This window comes from Sceloporus undulatus, chromosome 5, assembly GCF_019175285.1.
Source record: "Sceloporus undulatus isolate JIND9_A2432 ecotype Alabama chromosome 5, SceUnd_v1.1, whole genome shotgun sequence".
In the NCBI taxonomy this organism is placed as follows: Eukaryota; Metazoa; Chordata; class Lepidosauria; order Squamata; family Phrynosomatidae; genus Sceloporus; species Sceloporus undulatus.
The window spans coordinates 36,008,702-36,033,345 of NC_056526.1; the positions used below are offsets into that span (position 1 = coordinate 36,008,702).

The following is a 24,644-nucleotide window of genomic DNA, read 5'->3' on the forward strand; positions in this document are numbered from 1 at the left end:
AGCAAGAATGACTGGATCCATCTTCATGAATTTATTTTGTTATCTTCATTACTCTAAAGAGCTGTTTGTAGTAATAATACAACACAGCACAGAAGGAAAATAAGAATAGAAGTATTTCAAGTAGTTTACAACACAGAGACCAGACCAGGCTTGCATGGAATGGAAGCAATAATTAGTTCAAAATGAGCAAATTGGAATCAATTAATACAAAACCAGATTTCACAGGCCAGTTCTGTTATCAGAAGCTCTAATATGCAAACTGCCCACTAGCTCTTTTCATAACATACAGTATTTCAGTTGAAAATATAAAAGCTCAGTCCCTTGAGCCTTAATTAAAACATGGCTGGAAATAAAATATTCTCCAAGGATTTTATATTGCCTTGGGACCATGTGGCTGCTATAGGAAGAGGGGTAGTGTTACTCAAGTATCGAGGATGTCTCTGTTTATGTGGTTTCTTTCTTGTTTATCTGCGAACGTGCATATTTCTACACATAGTCTATTTCTGTGACAAGTACCATGTGTATTCCAGTAAGGAGAGACAGCTTATAGAGGGTACTAGGGCAAAGATTTACATTCTGTCAAGTGTATTTAGTGTTGTTGTTGTGTACCTTCAAATCATTTCTGATTTATGGTGACCCTAAGGCAAACCTATCGCAGAGTTTTCTTGGCAGAATTTGTTCACAGAGGATTTGCCTTTGCCTTCCTCTGAGGCTGAGAGAGTGTGACTTGCCTAAGGTCACCCAGCGGGTTTCCATGGCCAGGCTGGGGAAGGGGAGTTTAATTCTGATCTCCCAGTGTTCTAGTCCAATAGCCAAAGCACTACACCAATATATCTACCAACAATTCCTCCATCCTCAGATCCCAGAATCAGGCAGTCATCAGTTAAGGCCTTGCAATTTACCAGAACTATGCATCACAGCTGTGATTAAATTTCTTTTAATGGCATGAATTATTAAAATGCAATTACAACCTGCCACATCCCTATGGGCAGAAGATAAGGGGAAAGGGAATGCCCACAAACAAATATCATTTTCTTGCTGAAGTGGGGGGGATAATTTATATTTTTCTGCGTGGGCTGATCTTGAATGGTTGTCAATAGGCAGGCTGGCAGAAGCTGGGTATGGGATGAAGAGGACCACTGTTAAGTTAGGGTGAACCAGCCTGTGCAACTGAGGCAACATGCGCCCATGATGTTCAATGCGGCATCTAGCCTGAAGTTAATTTATTTGATCAGGTTGAAGTTGCCATCTGTTCCCTTATTATGCTAGAAGTGGTCTGCAGTTCCCTTTTCCTAGCAGACCTTGCTTTCCCATTCATGGGTGAGTCTCACCTGGCCTGGCCCACTCTGTGTAGGCTTGTAAATAAATGCTTGTAGATGATGGAGTAATAGTAACCTGTGATTATGCCAAAGAGGGAAAGCGAATGTGTATTGAATCATAGAATCATAACGTGGGAAGAGACCACTCTTCCCACTCGTATGCAACGTGTATGCAAGAATACACAAAAGTACCATACAAAAACACACAAAGCACCCCACAGATGGCCAACCAGGTTCTGTTTAAAAACCTCCAAAGAAGGAGACTCAGGGTGACCAGACATCCTCCTTTCCCAGGACCATTCTTCCAAAAAAACCTCAATTTTGAGAATAACTAAGAAACATGAATTTATATATCTAGGAGTGTTTTGAACTGTTCTTTGGTCATGCCCTTTCCTTTGAATGCCCTATATTTTCAGTGCCTTGTCCTCCTTTGTGGTGAAGACCTCTGGTCACCCTGAGGAGACTCCAAGATTGGCACACGGTAAAAAGGTGAGGAAAAGCATGGGGGTGGGGAGGGATGAGGGGCTACCAGCTATCAAAAACATTAGAAAGAACTGCCGGACAGTAAGAGCTGTTTGACAGTGGACCACACACTCCCTTGGAGAGTGGTGGAGTCTTCTTCTTTGGAGGTCTTTAAACAGAGGCTGGATAGCCATTTGTCAGGAGTGCTTTGATTGTGAGTTTCTGCATGGCAAAATGGGGTTGACTGGATGCCCCTTGAGGTCTCCTCCAACTCTATGAGTCTAAGCCATGTCAAAGTCTACGATTTAAGGCCATGTCAGGGAAACTGTGGTTGCAAGATCTTCTTTGGAAGTCTTTAAACAGGCTGGATGGCCATCTGCATTGCTTGTGTCTTCCTGCATGGCAGAATGAGGTTTACTGGATGGCCCTTGAGGTCTCTTCCAACTCTATGAGTTTAAGCCAGTGGTCCCCAAACTGTGCCCTTTAAGAGATTTTGGACTTCAGCTCCCAGAAGCCTCAGCCAAGTTGGCCAATAGTATGGGATTCTGGGAGCTGAAGTCCAAAATCCCTTAAAGAGCACAGCTTGGGGACCACTGGTCTAAGCCACATCAGGGTCTATGATTGTAGGAAATGTCAGGGATACTGTAGTTGCAAGATGTCCTTCTTTGGAGGTCTTTAAACAGAGGCTGAATGGCTATCTGTTGAAGAAATTTTGGTTGTGTCTTCCTGCATGGCAGAATGGGGTTGGACTGGATAGCCCTTGAGGTCTCTTCCAACTCTATGAGTCTAAGCCATGTCAAGGTCTATGATTGTAGACCATGCCAGGGATACTGTAGTTGCTTTGGTCTATGAGTCAATGTAGCCCTGATTCCTTCAGGGCAAAGAGGGAGGTTGGGTTGGGCTGGGTAGGGTAGGGTTGGGTAGAGTTGAGTTGAGTTGGATTGGGTAGGGTAGGGTTGGGTAGAGTTGAGTTGGGGAAGGTCTCCCCTAGGTTTACCTCGATCTTGTCGATCCTGTCCTTGAGGGTCCGGACGGCTTCCTCCAGCTCGTGGATCATGGCTGGGGAGTCCCAGGGCAGGTCCCCCATGGTGTCCGGCCTGTGGCCCCCCCAGGGGCTGTCCTGGAAGGTGAGCTCCAGGCCGTTCTCGCAGCGGCTGAGCTTGGTGGTCAGCTCCCGGATGGTCTCCTGGTCGGTGCGGATCTGCTCCTTCTGCTGCTGGGCCGTCTGGCGGAGCTGCTGGGCGGTGCTCTGGAGGAAGAGGAGCTCCTCGGGGGCGGCGGCCGGAGTGTCCCCCTGGGGGCCGCCCTCCTCCGGGGGGCACTCGGAGGCCAGCAGAGGGGTGCAGAGGAAGCGGCTGAAGAGCTGCGGGTGCTGGGGCTGGTGGGGCCGGGCGCTGGCCAGCAGCTCCAGCAGGGAGTCCCCCTCGCCGGCGGCGCCGTGGTGCAGGGCCCCCAGGGGGCTCTTCTCGGCCGGCAGCAGGGCGTGGGCCCCGGCCGGGGAGCCCGGGGCGCTGGAGCCGTTTTCAGCACCTTGGAGAGCGCCGTTGCGGGTGCTGGCCGCAGGGTAGACGCTCGCGATGATGCAGATGATTGCACCAAGGAAAGCCAGCATCCCTGCGGCCAGCAGCACCACCAGAAACTTCAGGGTGGCAGCGTCCGGGGGGCAGAGGGCAGAGAAAAGGGGCAGGCCCCGGGAAAGAGGGGGGCAGCAGCAGCAGCAGCAGCAGCAGCAGCAGCAGGAGGGAAGCCAAGAGGGAGAGAGAGAGAGAGAGCCAGGGACAGGCGCTGCCTTTCGGCCCCTCGCAGACCCAGCAGCAGCCGAGGAAGGAGCCAGGGCTCTCTGGATTATATGCCGATTGGAGGGAGAGAGGAGGCGCGTCACGGGCTCTTCCCCTCGGAGCCCACGCCCACGCCTCCCTCCTAACCCTCTCCTGGCTGCAAGGAAGGAAGGAAGGAAGGAAGGAAGGAAGGAAGGACAGAGAGAGAGAGAGAGAGAGGCAGAGGGGGGGGGGCAGATAGACAGACAGAGAGAATAACAGAGACAGAGAGAGACAGAGACAGAGCAATACAGAACAAGACATAGCCAGGCAGACAGAGAGAGAGAGAGAGAGAGAGAGAGAATGACAGAGATAGACAGCCAAAGAGAGAGAGAGTGCAAGGCAGGGACAGGCAGAGAAAGTCAGACACAGAGAGCAGAGACAGACAGACAGACAGAGAGACAGAGAGAATGGCAGACACACACACAGACAGCTAGACAGAGACAGACATACAGAGAGACAGACAGAGTGAGACAGAGAGAAAGACAGAGGGAGAGATATAGAGAGAGCCAAACAGAGAGAAAGACAGGCACACACACACACACACACACACACACAGAGTGTGTTTTCCAGTCTACCTTGGAGAAGCTGCTGTTCTTCTAAAAAACAAAAAAAATCAAGGCGAGCATTTTTTCTGGAGGAAGGACATGGGGAAAGGATCTCAAGGCTGTTCAGGAGACACCTGCAGCATTTGGGGATGCCAGTTCATTCAAGATGTGGTGCTGGAGAAAAATGCTGAGGATATTGTGGACAGCCCAAAAGACAAACTTTTGGGCTTAACAGATGGGTCCTAGGACAAATCAAGCCTGAACTCTCCCTGAAAGTCATTAATCCAGTTGAGGTTGTTGTACTTTGGCCACTTGATGAGAAGTCAGGGCTCATTGGAAAATACAATAATGCTAGGAATGATAGAGGGATGAAGAAAAAGACTGCAGGCCAGATGGATGAACTCTGTTAAGAAGGTCATAGAGTGAATGTACAGGACCTAAGGAGAGCAATGGAGGATAGGGAGTCTTGGAGATGTTCCATCCACAGGGGTCACCATCAGTCGGGATCAACTCATAGGCAGTTAACAACAACAACAACAACAAAAACAACAATAGCAACAAGGAGTTCTGTGAAGGGGTTTGCAATCTGAGTGTGTATTTTTCTTGTTGTCAACTGCCTTCAAGTCAACTTCAACCCATAGTCAATGAATGAAAAATCTCCAAGTCACCTTAGCCGCTTGGCTCAACTCCTGCAGATTCATTCATGGCCATTGCTTCTTTGATTGAGTCTATCCATCTGCAACTATAGGACCATAGCATTAATTTTCCACACAAGCAAAAGCATGCTCTAAATATTGCAGCATAGACTCCAAGCATATATGGAGAGAGGGAGAGATCCTAAAGGTGCGGGGGGAGGGGGGTCAGGAAATGAAGAGGCACTAGGGACCATATAGCAAACATACAATGGATAATGGAGCATACCAAGTAATTCCAGAAGAAAATCAGTATGTGTTTTATCGATTATAACAAAGTTTTTGATTGCATAGATCACAGAAAGCTATGGAATGCTCTTAAAGAAAAGGGACATTTGTTAGTCCTGATGAGAAATCTGTACTCAGAACAAGAAGCTAATATAAGAATGGAATATGGAGAAACAGAATTGTTCCCAATTGGGAAAGGGGTAAGGCAAGATTGCAGTTTATCACCCTATTTGTTCAACATGTATACAGAAAATAGCATATGAAGTGCAGATTTAGAATCGGTGGGAGAATTGAAGGTAGCAGGAAGGAACATCAGCAATTTAAGATATGCAGTCACAATATACAACTAGCAGAAAGCATCACAGATATAGAACATTTACTAAAGAAATTCAAAGAAGAAAGTGCAAAGGCAGCCTACTGCCGAAAATAAAGGGAAAAAAATAATCATGGAAGGTTTACATACATTCAACTAGATAACAAAGAAATTGAAATAGTTAAAGATTTCCCATAGCTTGGATCAAACATTGATCAGAATGGAGACAGCAGTTAAGAAATCAGAACATGTTTAGGAATTGGGAGAGCAGCTATGAAAGAACCGGACAGTATCCAAAAGCGTAAAGATATACAGGTGAACATTAAATTTAGAATTGTCCAAGCAATTGTATTCCCCATTACCATGAATGGATGTAAGAGCTGGACAGCGAAGAAAGCAGACAAGGAGAAAATGAACTCATTTGAGATGGTGCTGGAGAAGAGTGTTGAAGATACCTTGGACAGCCAAAAGCTAAACAAATGGATTCTCATCACATCAAGCCTGAACTCTCCCTGGAAGCCAATATGATGAAACCGAGGCTGTTGTACTTTGGCCACATCATGAGAAGGCATGACTAACTAGGAAAGACAATAATGCTAGGAAAGGTAGAACGTAATAGAAAGAGAGGAAGACCACACACCACATGGCTGGACTCAATCAAGTAAGTCACAGGCCTGAATCTGGAAGACCTAAGCAGAGCAATGGAGGACAGGGAGTCTTGGAAATGTGTCCTTCACAGGGTTGCCATGAGTTGGGATTGACTCAACAGAAGTTAATTACAACAATCCATTTGGAATGCAGTCTCCTTCTTTTCCTATTGCCCTACATTTTACCAAGCATTTTCTATTGAGTCTTTTCTTCACATAATATGGCCACAATATGACAATCTCAGTTTAGTCACCTTTGCTTCCCAGAAAAGTTGGTGGCTGGTCTGCTCTCAGGCCCATCCATCGGTCTTTTTAGCTGTCCGCAGAACTCTTCTCCAACCCTACATCACAAATGAGTTGGTTTTCTTCCTATCAGTTTCTTCACTGTCTCATTCTCACAACCATACATGGAAATTCAGATGATGTGCATATTCTGGGGGAGGGAGATAATGATGGTCAAGGACCTGTCTCTGCTTGATGAGGAAGGACTGAAAGAGCTAGAGTTAATAGGCCAACAAAAATTGTTTTTATATGGCATTAGTTCCATTTCTAGTCCAAACTCAATAACCCTGTTGAATCAATTGAAGACATTTTCTTGTTAGTCTCGAAAATCAGTATGCAAAGGGATCTTGTTGCACCCTTGAGACTAACTGAAAGAAAGAAGCCAGTAGTGTGAGCTTTTGTTGACTTGGGTCTACTTCCTCAGATGCGTGAGCATATTTATTAAACTACTAAATATTTTTCACATTAGCGTTCTTGAGCAATTGTTGCTGGAAAATGGAAAGGTGCTCCTTCAAGTATGGAGATCCCAGGCCATTTGGGGCTTTTAGCATCATTACCAGTATCTTGAATTCAAACCAGAAACATATTGGCAGCCAGTGCAATTTGTTTAAAATTGGTGTATATGTTTTTTGTATGATGTTTTGGTCAGCAGTCTAGTCATTGCATTTTGCACCAGATGCAGTTTCTAAGTCACCTTCAAGGGCAGCCCCATGGGGTGTGCATTGCAGTAGTCTAATCAGGAAATTACCAGTGCAAGGATTACTATGGCTAAATTTCCCTGTCTAGGAAAGGTTCTGTTGGGCCAGTTGAAGCTGGACATGAACTTGGCTCTCCAGTGACAAAGATTGATTAAGAGTACATTCAAGCTATGCATCTGCTCCTTCAGAGGGGCTTCAACTTTCATGCACATGAGATAGCTTTCATGCACACGAGAGACACCGAATGCACAGAGGCTCCATCTTATCAGGATCCAGCTTCAGTTTATTGGCCCTCATCCAACACAATCATAACGTACACAATCTGTCTGGAGTTTGAACATGTTTATATTTCTAGAGTTTGTGGGCAATCCTGCATTGACATATGTGAAGGAATCAAGTTCCCTGTCTGTGTTTTCAGTGGTTCCCATTTCTGGACACCATTTCTGGCTCACAGAGCAGATAGGCCAACTGTGCTGTCTGTATTTTGATTTTCCAATAATAATTCTGAACTCTGCTAATTATGATCGTCACTTTCTGATGGATTGATGTGAGAAACAGCATGTGTGCAAAAGTGCTGAAAACTGCTGGCATTTGCAGACTGCAGTTGGCTATCTGGATACATCTAGTTTGGAATGTGGATCCAGATAGTGTGGCCCCTGTACACCCCTTCTCTGACTCCTAAAGCCTCCTACCAGTCCCCCCCAAACCCTCACATGCTTCAAAAATGCAGTGCATTTCAGGCAGTTTTTGCCCCAAACCACACAAAAAAACCTTCCTCTCAAATGTGTGATAACGTGAAAATATTCCAATTCCTGCAAGCACTCTAGAACCCCCTGGATATTTCCATTTTCCTGTACAATCCCTCTTAGAACAGCGACAAGAAATGAGGATATGACTTCCTATTGCCATTTTGAGAAGGACTGCAGAGGAAAATTGAGGTATTTGGACTTGCTGTGGGAGTGCATGCCATGTGGAGATCTGTTGGGGAAATTGGTCCCTGTCCCTCACAGAGTTGCCCACCTGTGATCTAGGTTGTTGAGGGGTTTTCAGAATAAAAAGTGGGTTCACATGGCCACCAGCATCCTCATTTCCTTACATTTTTATTTTTATTTTATGTTGTTACTGGGTGTTGATCTTAATCCCGGTTTCCTGCCTAGTGTGTTGTTTGGTGTGTATCTCATTATTTTTGTCTATCGAGACTTTCATGGACATTGTTCTGGTTCTGTGTGATTTGACTTCCCCTTTGCTTTCAGATAAATTGACTGGCAGCCTGTTGGTGTCTTACACATACATTTCCTTATGCATGTGGTTGTATTTTTTATGTTTATTTTTTGGAACAATGCATAATGTCTGCATTCAGCTGAAGGTTATGAAAGCAGTGTTACTCATGTAGTGCCATTGTACATCACTGCACATTGTATGTTGTGCATTGATTTCATAGTTGCGCATGGTTGTGCATTGTACATCAATGTGTAATGCACATTTGGTTGTGTAATGTCACTATTTTGTAATGAGGTGGTGTAGCACCTCTCTTCCCTGAAGAACCTTGGCCACCGATTTCCTTTGGTTCATTTTATATGTGCTTACTTGTCCATCTATATGTCCAATTACCTTTGCTACTCAATCCAGTATCTTTTGTTAGTCTCTGCTGGTAGTTTCTGGCTCTGGAATGGGGTGTTGGTGTCTTGGCCTCTTGTTCCCTAGATTTTCAAGGGTGTCCTGTGAGGCAGGAAAGAGTGACTTCAGAAAGCTTGGCAGGGCAATTTTGGGCCTCAGGAATACTCCGCTAGGCCTTCTTCTTAATACTTGTTAAAAACCCAGAAATGATTTCTATTCCACTTTCAATTTTAAAATATCTTTGAAGCTTTGGGGTCTCCAGACTTAGGAAACACAAAACTGCTGGTTTTGCTAGCTTCTAGGATAAGGAAAATTGTTCTCCTGCTTAGAAAGAAAGAAAGAAAGAAAGAAAGAAAGAAAGAACTTCTTGGGTGGCTGGCTGGCTGACAGGCATTTGGGCCACAAAAACAGCCTTGGACACGGTGTGATCTGTGCGGTACATGTTATCCATCCTGGTCTGGAAGCTTCTGGCTCCATCTGAGTTAGATGTTAACAAATGTGGCAGCCTATTTTGGTTGGTGTTAAATTGCAGGTGACTCTCTCTCACACACCTTCACAACAAAAACGTTTCTTGTGATGTCTGTTTTCAGACAGCTTTACTATATTTGCATCTAACACCAAAATGTTTGCACTTCATCACATCAAACAGCTTTTAATAAAAAGACATATTTGGTATTTCCATGTATGGAACTGACATTTAGTATTATCCAGCATGTGTTTCTTTGCCATGGTCAGAGTTTACATCGATCTAGTTAACTTTTGGTTGCAGTCGCACAGTATTATTACATTCTGTACTTTTGTCCCTGGTTTCATACATTTGCAACTCATGATAGCACAATGTTTTAATCCGTGATACTTCCTAGTATTCTTTTGGTTAAGGCGCTCTTTCTTAAAGGTCTCAATGGAGAGTCCATCGAAACCTGCAACAGTTTCTGGCAATGTAAGGAACAATGGTTATTTATTTTTCTAACAGTCTTTCCCAAGATGACATGGCCAGATATTCTTACAATTGAAGGGATTTGCAAAAGAAGGTATGTGTAATGGCATAGAGATTTTGTTGCTGTTTGGAGAAAAACAGCTAAAGATCATACTGATCATGAGCAAGATCCTAGCTTCTTCTCAGGTAGTTTCTTGGATCCTAGCCAGTGATTCTGTGGATAGATATACCTTTTCAATTAGCTTTATCTTACTTAGATGTTACACCTTCTTTGACTTACAGCACAATACCAGCCCCAGCATGAACTTTGCTTCCCATATTATAGATTTGACATCAGATTTAGATTGATTTTCATTTTTGCTTATGGTTTCTTTTCTGTCTATTTAGTTATGTTTCACAGTCATCCATCTTAATTAGCACCTGGATCCTGAAACTGATATTCTTCCCTTTAAAAACACATTTTTTTGTATCTGATTTTGCAAATCATTCCCACTTCCCAAATAGTTTCTTAATGTTTTCTGTCATCTCGTTGTCAACATCTATATTATTTGTAGCATGGATGTCTGCAACCAAGAATTGCCACAAATCTGGAACACTTAATGCTTATTGATTTCAGTGGGATTTTAAATATATTTACTTGTGTACAGAGTGAAGATGCTTCTTTTCAACCTGACCTTTAAAACTCTTTTGATGATTTTAATGATGTTGACTGTGCTAATTGTTTTAGCTGCCTACTAACTATACTGAGCACTATTTTTCTATTTAATTAGTGGAAAGGCAGGATAGAATTATAATAATAAAATGTGGAAAGATGTGCCTGAGTTGGAACCACATTATCATGTGTTCTCCTATGGCGTACTGGCTTTATCTTGAAGTCATATAACTAGTCATCTCACAGACAGCAAAATGAAATGACAGTAAGTGAAATCTGAAAATGAAATGCTTGCGCTCTCTGACGATTGACTGCTGATATGTCTATGTGCTAAAGCCACCAAAATGATTCCTACCAATCTGGCTACCAATCTGTTTCCAAATACAATTCAAAGTACTGTTTGTTTCCTTGGAGAAAAACTGATGATGAGGTTAGAGGTTCTGCGAAAATCCATAAATCCCATGAACAAATGAGTTGGTCTTATAGTAAATTTGTAACAAGACTTTCAGTCTGAGCAGCCTGGAAAATTCCAAAATCAGGAGTGGGCATGATCTGAAACTCGGAGGGCTTTGCCAAAGAGTTACAGGTGCACTGTTATGACTGCCATTTTTCTGACTGGAAGTGATGACATGACACCTCTGTTCACATCTCTGGAAGATTTGTACGGGATTTCCTTTGGTGTTTTGGAGTGGGGAATAAAATAGTCCCTCAAAGGTGTTTTCTTAAACTAAGGAGCTTATCACGGAATGCCATTATACCACAGCTGCAATGCATTAGTCATTGGCTAGGCCTTATTGCATGATCTTGTGCCTCTCCTGGTGCTCTACTGTTGATAGATATTAGAAAATCATTTTTTCCCATTGAAAATAATCCATTAATGGCCATCTATTCATTAGACACTGCCGCTGGTGTGAATGTTTTCTTATGATTTATGATGATATTGGGTGGGTAAGTGGTGAAAGTGAGTGTAGTTTTGTTGAGTCTGCCCTGGATTCCCCAGGAGGGCACCCTCAGTCTACTTGTAGTAATTGTGCAAGGAGGGCATTACCTGGATTCCTAAGAGAACCAAGGCAATCACTCCAGTGTTTTCCCCTTTTCACCATTCTCCATTTTCTCCAAAGTAAATTTTAATTAAGATGATCCATATAGTTTTAATACCAATGTACCAGTATCCCTTGAAGTCTTGTTATGCTGTTCTACAAAATGGCAATTGTAATAACAATAACAATAATAAATATTTATTTATATCCCGCCTCTTCCATTTTGAGAATTGAGACGGGTAACAGCAAAGTTGATATAATATACAACAATAAAAACAACAAGCCCCACAAGACCCCGGCCCAACCCTCCCTCTCAAGTATAAAATTAAACAATAAAACATGGTTAAAAATACATACCAATATGACAAAATTAATAAACAAACCACAAATAAGAAATATAAAAAAGGAGGGGGATTCAGTTAGTCCTGGACGTTACCAATCGGGGAAGGCCTGCTGGAAGAGAAAGGCTTTTGTCGCCTTTTTAAAAGCCTCGAGTGAGGATAATTGGCAAATCTCTTCTGGCAGGTCATTCCAAGTTTTTGGAGTGGCAACAGAGAAGGACCTCTGAGAGGTCACCACCAGTCTGGTCTTTCTAGACTGTAAAAGGTTTTTCCTGGAGGATCGGAGTGAGGTGCCATTTTGAAAGTGGGGGGAGACAGGAATGAAGGGGTATGTTTATTGTTGTTGGTGTTTTACAAAACACCCCTCTCAATTTAGAGTTGTGTACCCAAATCCTTGGGAGACTCAGAATGGTGCATTGGTTTGAGTGTTGGACTATGACTCTGGATACCAGAGTGTGGGTTTTCATTTGGCCATGAAAACTCACTGGGTGACTGCAGACAAGTCATACTTGCTCAGCCTCACCCCTCTCTGAACAAATCTTGCCAAGTAAGCCCCATGATAGGGTTACCTTTTGATCATAATGTCATAAACAATATGAAGATATACAACAACACCAGCAGGGTCCTAAGTGGGGTTGGTAAGGGTTCCAAGAGCTGCACTGGATCCCCAATGGTCTACATGCGAGATCTGCACCTCTGACTAAATGGAAGTGAGGCAAAGTCATTATAGGAGGAAGTGATGGCTTTTCCCAGTCCAGATGCTACAAGAAGTCAAAGCTAACCCGAGAGCCCTGTTGGAGCTGAGCAAAGAAGTCTATGAGGTGGATAAACACTGAGAAGCTTGGACTTGGAATACAGAGGGTTGTTGCTAAGAACCAAGATGCTTTGTCTATCCAGAAGGCTGGCAGCTGTGATAACAGCTGAATGCTAGAGAAAACAACACAGAAATAGAGAAGGATGCTTGGGGGGTGGGGGATATCTGCAGAACCTGACAAAAGAGACAGAGCACACAATGAAGATTAGTAGAGAGATGGGTAGGAGCTTGGAGGAGAAGGAACTCTTTACCTCATGCATATAGAACCATATTAGTGGGTAGGATAGGCTTCTGTTCCTGGCACACCTATCTTGCAGGTAGACCCCTCCAGAAGCTAGCAAATCCAGAAACAGTAGATTGAGATATTTAGAGTTTAAGATCCTGTCCACTTTAAGTGACTGGTATGATGGAAACAAAGAGGAATTTCTGGCAGCTGAACTGACTAAGGGCTGACATCCTCTTAGTGCCCCATGAAGATGTACATCCAACTTATGCTCACATAAACTCACTTTTTTTTTTTTTTTTGGTCATTGCAGAAGTCAGAATTCTGTTCCAACCTTGTGATGTCTAAACTGCACCACCCAAACAAACAGGATCCCCACAACCAGGGGAATCACTAGCAGGGTGTGGGCTGCACCAGGTGACACCCTAAGGGGCAACACCATTGCTCCCCAAATGTCTGCCTTGTAGCAGAAATGAGCTCTAGTGTTTGCCTCATGAAACGCTGGAGGTGGGATTTGTGGGGTGAGGATCAGTGGAAGGAGAAAAGTAAGGCCCGAGTTTTTAATTTTTAAAATTTTTTAAAACATTTTTTATGTATTAATTTTTATTATTTTAAAATTTTCTTTAAAACACCACATCTCACTTTAACCACATGTAAATATTTAGGCTGTGTGTATGATGTTGTAATTTAAAGGTTTAATTTTAATTTTGCTAGTTGTTTGTTACAACTTTTACCCTTACACTCAGTGATATATAGGAATTGCGATTTATGAGTAAAATCAGTACCAAAAAACATAGGTGTGGTATGAGGGGTGATATCATGAGTTACTGCACCAGGTGATGCCAACCCTAGTTAATAATGCAACCATTTACTGGCTGGTGGAGAGCCAGGAGTGGGGAAAAAGGCAGAGCAGCATGCAATTATGTTCCTATTGCTGGCTGCATGGCAGTGACATCCTCCTAAAAGACCCCTGGGAGGTCCCAGAGTATACCTGTCACTGTATACATACCGCACATACTTTCTCCTAGCCAGGGAGAATACAGAATCCTTAGCAATGTGTGTGTGAGGGCTGAAACAGCTTAAAAGGTAGGTTTGAGAGGATAAGGAGGAAATGTGTCATAGTAGAATCATAAAATCATAGAGTTAGAAGAGACCGCAAGGGCTCTCCAGTCAAACCCCATTCTGCCATGCAGGAACTCTCAATCAAAGCATCCCCAACAGATGGCCATCCAGCCTCTGCTTAAAGACCTCCAAAGAAGGAGACTCCACTACACTGCGAGGGAGTGTGTTCCACTGTCGAACAGCCCTTACTGTCAGGAAGTTCCTCCTAATGTTCAGGTGGAATCTCTTTTCCTGTAGCTTGCATCCATTGCTTCGGGTCCTGTTCTCTGGAGCAGCAGAAAACAAACTTGCTCCCTCCTCAATATGACATCCCTTCAAATATTTAAACAGGGCTATCATATCACCTCTTAACCTTCTTTTCTCCAGGCTAAACATCCCCAACTCCCTAGGTCATTCCTCATAGGACATGGTTTCAAGACACTTCAACATTTTAGTTGCCCTCCTTTGGACATGCTCCAGTTTCTCCACATCCTTTTTGAATTGTGGTGCCCAGAACTGGACACAGTATTCCAGGTGGGGCCTGACCAAAGATGAATACAGTGGCACTATTACTTCTCTTGATCTAGACACTATACTTTTATTATTATACTTTATACTATGTATGTGTGCACATTATGTCCTATGATCTAGAATCTTGGCTACAGTTTAGTAATTAAGTTAAAATAAACCTCAGGATAAACACTTAATGAGGCCTTGCAACCAGAACTGGGGCCAGGGCATAAGTTAGATTCAGGTCCAAAACACACTGCAGGAATAATCCAGTTTGAGATCATTTAAACTGCCTTGGCTCAGTGCTAGGGAATCCTGGGAATTGTATTTTATTGTAGCACCAGAGCTCTCTACAGAGAAGGCTAAATGTCTCACAAAACTATAGTTCCCAGACTTCCCTAGCATTGAGCCAGGCCAGTTAAAGTGGTTCCAAACTGGATTATTTCTGCAGTGTGTTTTGGACCTGAGTCAGGAAATCTGTTCAGGAGAAGAAAGAGAAAGAACAAGATATCCTTTGCAAGATGGAGAGGAGACCAAGGCAATCTGTGGGCGAGACTTATTATGATCCCAGGATCAGTTTGATGAGGCAGGTGATGCTGGTGTAACCCTTATGACTTGCTGGTTTGGCTTGGGGTTGTGTGCAAAACCTATGGAAGGGATTGTATTTACTAGTTCTATTGAAAGAGAAAAGGTGCTGCTGTGAGAGAAGCTACAATTTCCTAGGATAAGAATTATGCCCTTGTCACCTTGAAAATGGTAGAATTTCAATTGATGGATTTAGCAGGACATGAAGATGTAAATTTCTTTTAGTGAAAATTGAATGTTATATTTGTATATATTTTGTATTTTTATTTAGGTTGTTAAAGTTACATCATGTAACTGTTGAGCAGCATATGTCGAAGCTTTCTAGAAACCAATCTGCTCTACAGATTAAACATGAACCAATTTCAGATTACAAGAAAACATTCCACTAAAACATTAGGTAGAATTTCTGTGCTGTTCAACAATGAAATAAACAGCCTCAGAAGGTGGTAGACTCTCCACCTTTGGAGGTCTTTAAAAGAGATTGGGTGGCCATCTTTCAAATGTGCTTTAATTGTACATTCCTTCATTGCAGGTATTGGACTAGACAGCCCTTATGGTTTCTTCTAATTCTAGAATTCTATGTGTGGCTTTTTAAAGTTTCAGAAACAAGGCTTCAATTCTAAATATACTGGCCAGGAGTCAATAGGGTGCTTCAGTGAATGAGAATTGCTTATGTTGACCGAACCAGGAGGAGGATAAGACCATGCAGTGTGTGTACATGGCCAAATGGTGATTCAACCCTGGTTTCCCAGTCTTAGTCCAACACTAAAACTACAATGCTATTGTGGGCTCTCCCGTACCTGAGTGACTCAATTAAACAGAAAGAACCAACTAATGGAGAATGATGGGCCAAGTAAGAAGAAACACCGAATACCCAATAGATATCTGCCTTCCTCTAAACAATCGTGAGCCTGAGAACAGTATAATTACCTTTTATATGATGGATGCTTTTGTTGTTTTTGTTTATGGTGATTACTGCTGACGGTCTGACTAGAAAAGATAATTTGATCCAGAGGAAGAAATGTTTTTTTTGCTGTTGAGAACTGCAATCACTTGAAGCGTTTGCTTGGAAAAGAAATGCCTTGGTAAATAATTAACCACGAATCAAGCTGTTTGCTTTAATTTCTCTCTGTGTTGTGTCTCTGTGTGTCCATTTTATTTTATTTTTTTCATGAAAAGCTGTAAACATTAGGAAAAGTTCTCTGCAAAGAGCACCTTTTGCAAGGAGTGGGGCCTGTCTTTGTCAGGCCACCTTGATCACCACCACGGTGTGTGGCCAGGAAATTTTTAAGAAATTATCCTCAATAATCCTGACTGTGTAGTGGTTTGACCATTGGACTACCACTCTGGAGACCAGGATTCAAATACTCACTCAGTCCTGGAAACCCACTGGGCAATCTTGGGCAAGTCACACTCCCTCAGTGTCCAAGGAAGGCAAGGGCAATCCTCTTCTGAACAAATATTGCCAAGAAAACCCTGGGAGAGGTTTGCCTTAGGGTTGCCAAACATCAGAAACAATACACAACACACACAACAATATTTTCCCAAATCCAGAAGCCAGGAAAGGCCTCAGAGAAGCTGCTACACAAGTCCTGGATAATGGCACTGCAGTCCCTTGCAACACAAAACCAATGACACAGCTTCTGTTCTCTTGCAGCTTCTATCCTTCAGAGCTTGTCAGTGGTCTTTTATTGGCTTCTTGTTTGCCCCTCTGTCCTCCGTAGAGGCTTTAACTGCAGCCATCAGCTGGCTCTCATTTCCTCCTGAAACCTGGGAGCTGGGAACAGGCAAGGCCGTGTGCCTTTGGTGAGTCCTACTCTTTCACACTATATCCAGTCCATTCAAATCTAAGCACATAACAAGTCTAGGCACATCACCACCACAATGTCCTGACTGCTTGGATAAAATTATATTACAGACACATTGAAAATTTTCCACGATCTCTTACTCAGACAATATCAAATACTATTGGTGACCCAGGAATATATTACTATTAGCTAAGGAAATAGAGGAGAATACCTTATAATACAATTGCTAAGTTCCAGGTTTACATGCAGTATACCTATCTAATATTCTGTGGCATTCTGGTGTGTGACTAAAGTTGCAGAGCTGTTAGGGAAAAGGACAGTGGTATTGCTTTTAAGTAAAAGGCTACAGGTCAGTAGTAGGCAAGATGGGTCACATGCAGGAGGGCCAAGGTCTGATCCATGGCATCACCAATTTAATAAAAGAGCAGGTATCTGCCAATGGGAAAGACCTTTGCTGGTGATATTGAACAGCCATGCCCTGTGGATAATACTGGTTCAGATAGGATGACCTGGGATAAAGCAACATGCTTAGAACTGTACAATATGGAATAAGCTTCAGGATGGAACAACATAGATTGCAGCAGACTCAGTTTTTAATTCCTGTTGTTATTGAGGAACCAATGGGGTCAAATTGTACTTTTACTTATCACTCTTGTGGTGTCCCTGTCAATATATTCCCTCACATGTAAAGTGAATGGCTGCATTTCGCAGATTACAGAGCACAGGAATGAAGTGTAATAATAATAATAATAATAATAATAATAATAATAATAATAATAAATAATAATAGGATTTATTTTATTTATATACCGCCCAGTCACTGGGAATCCGAGCGGTTTACAACAGAGGGGATAATAGACTCACTCTCTCTCTCTCTCTCTCTCTCTCTATATATATATATATATATATATATACCGCCTCTTCCTTTTTGGGGATCGAGGCAGATAACAGAGTTTAAAATACAAGTAAATGACAAGGTCTCCCCTCCCCCTATCCCCCCTCCTTAAAATATCAATGTGTAAAATGAGATCAAGTAATACAACATCATAAAATATCAAAGAAACATTGTTCATTACACGGTGACAACAAAACATAGGATAAGTATTCTGCTTGAGTATGCTGATATGGGATAGGCAAAGCTTACCCTTCACTTTGGACGAACGGTAGCCTGCCCTTCTCAGACAAGAATCTCATACAGACTTGTTCTTTCTTTTTATTCAGCTCTTGTAATGGACTAGTATTTGGGGGGGAAATGTATGTCTGAGCACATACAGGCTAGCATCCTGTTGGTGAAATTATGCAGGTGTAACCCTCCATTATGTTACTGCATGTCCTTTTAACATCATTGCAGAAGGTGATACCTAGTATCTGCTTACACAATAAGGCCCTTATATGTAACCTCACTGGTCAGGGCAAACCCCAGCAGCCATTCAGTATCTGCTGGGCACAGGGGGTCTGGGAACTATTTGGGTGGGGGAAAAAGACATCAGCCTCCAAACTGCCACAAGTCCAGAGATGTACATTTTGCCAGTTTTCATACTGGATCTCAGCTACTGAGTGCAAGTTCTCTCTTCACTGAACTACCATGTTGTTGTTGACAATTTTATTTATAACCATACTTTTACCCAAGACTGTGGGTCAAGGCAGTTTATGGATTAAAATGACGGCCGTGTAGTTCAGTTATTCAAAAAGTCACTATTAAAATAGAATTAAACTTTTAACATGATTAAAATAATCAAAAACATAAACTTAAAAAGGATAGAAAAGTCAAAAACAGCACAGTTTAAAACAATGCAGCATCTCTTTAAAAATATTTTCCTTAAAAACCTTCAGTTTAAAAGCCTGTTGGAATAATAATAATGGTTTCACCTGCCTACAGAAAGACAGCGAGGAGGGGGCCCCTCTAGTCTTTCTAGGGAGGGTGTTCCAAAGCCTAGGGGCAGCCCTTGAGAAGGCCCATCTCATATCGTACGTAAAAAGGATAAAATCATAGAATCATAGGGGTGGAAGAGACCACAAGGGTCATTCAGTCTAGTTCTCTGCCATGCAGGAATACACAATCAAAGCACTCCCAACAGATGGCCATCCAGCTTTCACTCAAAAACCAGTCTCCAAAAACTACTTGCAATGATGATGGAAGAAGCACCTCTCCTGTGGATCTCAGGATCACAAATTAAGTTCTTTTTGTAATTCATTTTATGGAGTATTTTCATTTTAAAACTGGAAAGGCGATGCTTTGAGCTAATAGGTACAATAGAAGTAAACAAACTATATACCATATTTGTTCAGTTTGTGCACTCTGATATAAAGCCAGACCTCTGAGTTGGACAGACATTACTAATATTTTTGCCTCCATAAATGAAATATAGCCTTAAATGTTTATTAACACTTTTCCTAAGACTAGCAGAGTATTTCATGAACAACAATAGTTCCATGAGTGATGTATTTCATGAAGAATGAAAAACAGTTCCATTTCAAATTATGTTCAATTTGGAATTGCATGAAACAAAATCAGGAGCTATTTTATTTTGGCTGTGTGAGACTTTTGATTATTAGTTTTTTAGTCATTCTCTCTGAGGCATTTCAGGATACACAGAAAGGCATTATGATTCATTTTCAAACAGATGGTGGTATATTGATTCACACATATTCCGGCTATATTTAATTCCTTGAGGACTGGCCTCTGCTAGCTCTCCCTCTCTGGTATTCAACGTATCTTGCATTACTCAAGCTGTGCAAAAAGTATTAACATGACTATTAGCGCCTAGCAGGAAAATGCTTTTATCTCCTAAATGCCTGGAATACTTACGCTATGTCCCCAGTTTCTGTCCACAGTCACCCACTGAACTATATAGAAGCATTTCTTTTCAGAATCATCCATACAGAGGTCATCTTAGGATCATAGATATTAGTGGTTATTACTCATGGGTAATTAGCATCCTTTGATATCGGTGAAGAAAGAATATCTTCAAATGTTGCCTGCTGAAAGGAGTCTCATCCGGAAATCAGCACCTTTTAGCCATACAGGCTTCATTAGGATGCCAACTTTCGGGATGAGGGTACAAAGGGTAGCTCATTAGTGAGAAATATCTGTACACATGAGCATTAAATAGGCTCTACATTTTCCTTCTGCCTCCCCATTTTTGACATCCAAGCACAGCATGCAAGATGGCACTTGAAGCAAGCCTATGGAGCAGAACATGAAAAAGCTAGATTTGATGATTAGCCATGACTAGCCCTAACTTTTTCAAGTTCTCATTGACACACATTTCTGTATATGTAATGATTCCAGGGCCTGGATCTACTCAGTTCCCAAGCCAACTGAAATGCAGTCACAGGTATACCTGGGTTCAAAACACACTGCAGAAATAATAGAGTTGGTGACCACTTTAACTGCCCTGGCTCAATGCTAGGGCAAAGCCATTTAGGGCTATAATAGCACCTTGAAATATGCTGGAAGCAGTCCAGTAGCCTGTGAAACTTTTGCAGCACAGGAAAGATATGTTCCCTGTTAAGTAAACCCACTGAATTAACAGGATTTACAGAAGTGTTGACTTACCATTCTGCAACTGATTGAAGGATTTTACTCCAGACAGACCTAGCAATTGGATTTAGGCCTATACTCCCATTGGCTCATAGGCTAACCACCTAGTACTAAACTGCAGAACAGAGCCAAGGAAATCCTTAATAGCCCCTAAGCTCCATTTGGCATGGCCATTTCTGTCATTCTCTCTGCTCTTTTGATTGGAAATAGCCAGGCACACAGCTACATATTTCATCTATGATTCTATGATCTCCATCCTCAAACTGCTCCTTCAAAAAGATGCAGCAGCAAGGAGAACTGGTGACAGCTGCTGGTTTAACAGCAGCTTTGAGAATCAACCAAATGAAAGATTAAAGGATTTCTATCAAAAGGCTGCCTGTAATTAACAGCCAGTCAGTTTGCCCTGCTGCCAACTTCTGGAGGAACTGGATGCAGAAAGCATTGAAGCACTGAAACACAAAGTACTGAAATGGGTCTGTTAAAAAACACAGAGGTGATATCGTGGGTATAAGAGTTAGCAGAGTGCAGGTGGATCAACCTGGCAAAAGTGGACCATATCAGGCTCACTAAAACTAAAACTACTGTACTTCAGAAAATGCAGCAGAACCACCTGCCAATTTATTTGTTCTGGAAACTAGCTAAATCGACTTGCTGTATACACTCATGTATAAGTCTAGAAATTTTAGTCAAAAATTGACCTAAAAAACTTGTGCCGACTTAACCATGTAAATACTGTACTGTAACTCTTATTTAAAAAGGAACCATCCCCTGGTGAAAGGCTAGAGTGTCCTCTGTTCTGGAAGCACTGGCTCTCCTCTCATACATCCAGCCTTTAGTATGAGCACAAACAGCTATGGTTGCTGGAAGTTTGTAAGTTCTTTGGCATTGTTTTCCTTTGCTTCATCTTTTAGATCCTTTGTTATAGGCCCTGAAGTCTTATCTTTGACTTATCCACAGTCCATATCAAAATTTTGGCCCCCAAACCTGCCCTCAACTTATACATGAAGTCAACTTATAGTCAAGTATCTGCAGTAGTTAGGTAGGAAGGAGGAGTGCTTCCTACATCAATTCATTCTTTTTCATGGGAAACATTTTCAAAGTTCTAAAGCTGAACAACATTCATCTAGCCGGCATCCAAAGCTTTTTGTGGGTTTTTCGGGCTATGTGGCCATGTTCTAGAAGAGTTTCTTCCTTTCGTTTTGCCAGCATCTGTGGCTGGCATGGCTTCCAGCCACAGATGCTGGTGAAACGTCAGGCAGAAAGACTTCTAGAACATGGCCACATAGCCCGAAAAACCCACAAAAAGCTATGGATGCCGACCATGAAAGCCTTCGGCTTCACATAGCATATGATTTGCTTCATCATACAAATCCTCTCAGTTATTCTTACAACAATTATACAAGCTAAGCCAGCATTACTATTAAAATACTGTAGGGCAGGATAATAGCCTGTATAGTAGGTTCAGGCAATTTTCCAGGTGGGCGTTACTCAGCCCATTCTTAAACTATTAAAACATTCTAAGAGGCTGTTCCCACTTAAGATTTGAAATGATTTAAAATACAACGTTTTTAATAAAACCGATTCAAAATAACCCTGGTGTTATCTCGCGTTCCGAAACGCGTTATTCTTCGTTCCCATCTGGTTATTTAAATCGAAGTTTTTACCTGCAAGCGTTCCTACTTGGCATGAAATCGGTGTTTAAATAAAGCGATTCTTCTCTTCCATACCTTATTTGGAGCTGTCAATCAATAGTACGTCAGAATGACGTAACGTTAACCCGGATTATTTGGAAGCGATTTAACTTTCGTCAGCGTTTCCATTTCATTGACCGTTTGTGAAATGATGTATTTTTGGCGGGTTTTTTTTAAATGAACCAATCAAGGCGCTTAAACGATCAAACGTCATAAGCGCTGTCAGCCTTATATACATTTTCCCTCCGAATTTAGTAGGAAACCCAAGCTCTTTCCAGAGGAACTATGGGATAGGTTTTGCATGACAGCATCCCCTCTTCATGTCTCCCAAGACAGCCAGGGAGAATCCCTTCACAGAGCCCAGAGATCAATGAAGGAGGCTGCTGGAAAAGCAGGGAGGGAGCACTCTTCCCAAAGATTCTCTTTCCAGGGTTGGAGGAGAAGGCAGATTCCGTTTGAGAAAGAGAGGGAGAAAGGCTCTACCCCCCCCCCCCCCCTCCAACCCCCCCCCCCCCCCTCTGGGTGAGAGCAGATGCCTCCTCGCGAGGAGCCATCCCTTCCCTGCCTGGGTGAGATCAGAGCCCAAGCGGGCAGGGAATGCCTCTTTGAGAGGAGGCTTCCCTTCCTGCCTCTCCTCCGTTAGAAATGGGTTCTCCCCACACAGAGGGGAGGTTGCAATCCACCGGGAGAAGCCTTGTAGTCCTTTGCAGATGCAGGCGCTTAAAGCGCTGAAGAGATTAAGCGCCTGTAAACCATTAAAATAAAAAATAAAAATAATCCTTATCTCTTATTGAAAGACCACAGCGGACAAAGGGGTGAGGGAAGAAAAAATGGCGACAGCCACGACCGATGGGGACAGAAAGGGCAACTCCCCCAAGGACAGCCCCCACCGCAGTCCGCTCCTCCCATTCATCCAACCCGATTCAAAGGCTGTCGTTCCTATTTAAATACTCCGGTTCCTAACTCGAATCAATGGAAAAACGTAGGTCGGACCCTAGTGTTTTTTTTAACACGTGTTAAATGAGGAAAATTCGATTTAAATTTTTATCCCGCTCTACGATTCGATTTGTAGTGGGGACGATTGCGGGTTGTTCTAGAACCATTCTAGGTTTAAATCGGATCCTAATATGAACGCCACTCCTTGGATTCGATTCAGAACGCGGGGTTTCCCCTAGTGGGAACATCCCCTAATTCTGAGTACATAAGACAGAAGTATCATGACTAAGGGTGTTGACAATTGTATTTTTGGTCAAAATATCAGAAAATGCAAAACAAATTATTTATTTAATAAACTATTTATTAAATAAATAAATAAAAATTATAGTGTCCAAACATTCTGGGGCACAATCCATTTGGAATGGCCTCCATGCCAATGCCATTGCTTTGTGTCAATGGACTGCTGGTGTGTTTTGTTTTTTTTAAAACATAGATCATATTCATTCTGTGTGCTTCCCTAAAAGTCCCTGTTAGGAATAGCAACTGGAGAAACTATTTGATAAACAGGGCTATGGCCATTTAGTATAGTGTTCTGACTGAGGGAAGTAATAGGACCATTCTATCTTACTCTGATCAGAGCTCATAGCAAGTACATTTCTATACTGCTTATCAGTGCACTTAACACTCCCCAAGTGGTTTACAAAGTGTAAGCTAATTGCCCCCAACAACCTGGGTACTCATTTTAGCAATTTACGGAAGGATGCAAGCCTGAGTCAAGCTTGAGCCCTTTTGCTGGTATTGAACTCTCAACCTTTACCACTGTGCCACCAGGGCTCACCACAGTTCAAAAAGAATACAGACAAACTGAAATGCATCCAGAAAAGGTGACCAAGATTATAAATGGTGTAGAAAGAAAGTTCTATTAGGAATGGTTTAAAGGACCTAGATATGTTTAGCTTGGAGAAGACTGAGACAGCCATTTTGAAATATTGGAAGGTGTATTATATGGAGAATGGACGAGCCTGCTTTCTATTGCTCCAGAGACTGGAACACAACCAATGGACTCAAATTACAAGAAGGGATTCCACCTAAACATTAAAAAGAACGTCTTTGACTGTAAGAGCTGTTCCACAGACTGCCTCAGAGCATGGACAATGTTCCTTCTTTGGAAGTCTTTAAGCTGACATTGGATAGCCATCTCTTAGGAGTGCTTTAATTGTGTTCTCCTCCATGGCAGTGGGTTGGACTGAATGGCCCTTGCAGTCCCTCCCAACTCTTATGAGTCTGTATGGAATTAAACCAAAGCCTGTTTCTTATCAATTACTAAGCCTTCTTTGTTTCTACAATCGGATGCATTGAGTGTTTTCAGGTATGTGGTATGGTAGTATTCAGATTCAGAAGCAAAAGGTTGCTCACAGGAAATGGAGCAGACCTGGTGTATTTCACCATGCCTTTCATTTTGAGTCCTAGTTGATTAGGAATGCTGCAGAATCCTGAGCTCTTCCCAACCAATGATAGCAAGGGGTAAAGATACCTTGGATCTATTTTATACAGTATTTCATTAAATATGCCCATTGTAGCATACATATGAGACATAGAGTGCAGTCCTTCACCTTAAGCCTCATAATAATAATAATAATAATAATAATAATAATAATAATAATAATAATAATAATAATTTTTATTTGTATACCGCTTTTCCTCCAGATCAAAGCGGTTCACAACACCTTAACAACCAGGGTTAAAATGCATTTAAAAACAGCAATGATTCACAGCAATATCCTAGACAACGATTCCCAGTCTTAATAATAATAATAATAATAATAATAATAATAATAA

General features: G+C 42.2%; 2 protein-coding genes across 4 annotated transcripts in view; both read right to left on the reverse strand.

Annotated features, from left to right (window-relative positions):
• Positions 1-3,709, reverse strand: part of NPTXR (neuronal pentraxin receptor) — a 37,443-nt gene extending 33,734 nt beyond the window's left edge. Inside the window, exon 1 of the mRNA XM_042467656.1 lies at positions 2,779-3,709. Coding sequence (XP_042323590.1) covers positions 2,779-3,393 — 615 coding nt within the window. The 5' untranslated portion in view covers positions 3,394-3,709. The remainder of the gene's footprint in view (positions 1-2,778) is intronic.
• The window catches only part of FAM227A (family with sequence similarity 227 member A), a 410,174-nt gene that overhangs the window by 232,166 nt on the left and 153,364 nt on the right, over positions 1-24,644 (reverse strand). The window lies entirely within an intron of this gene.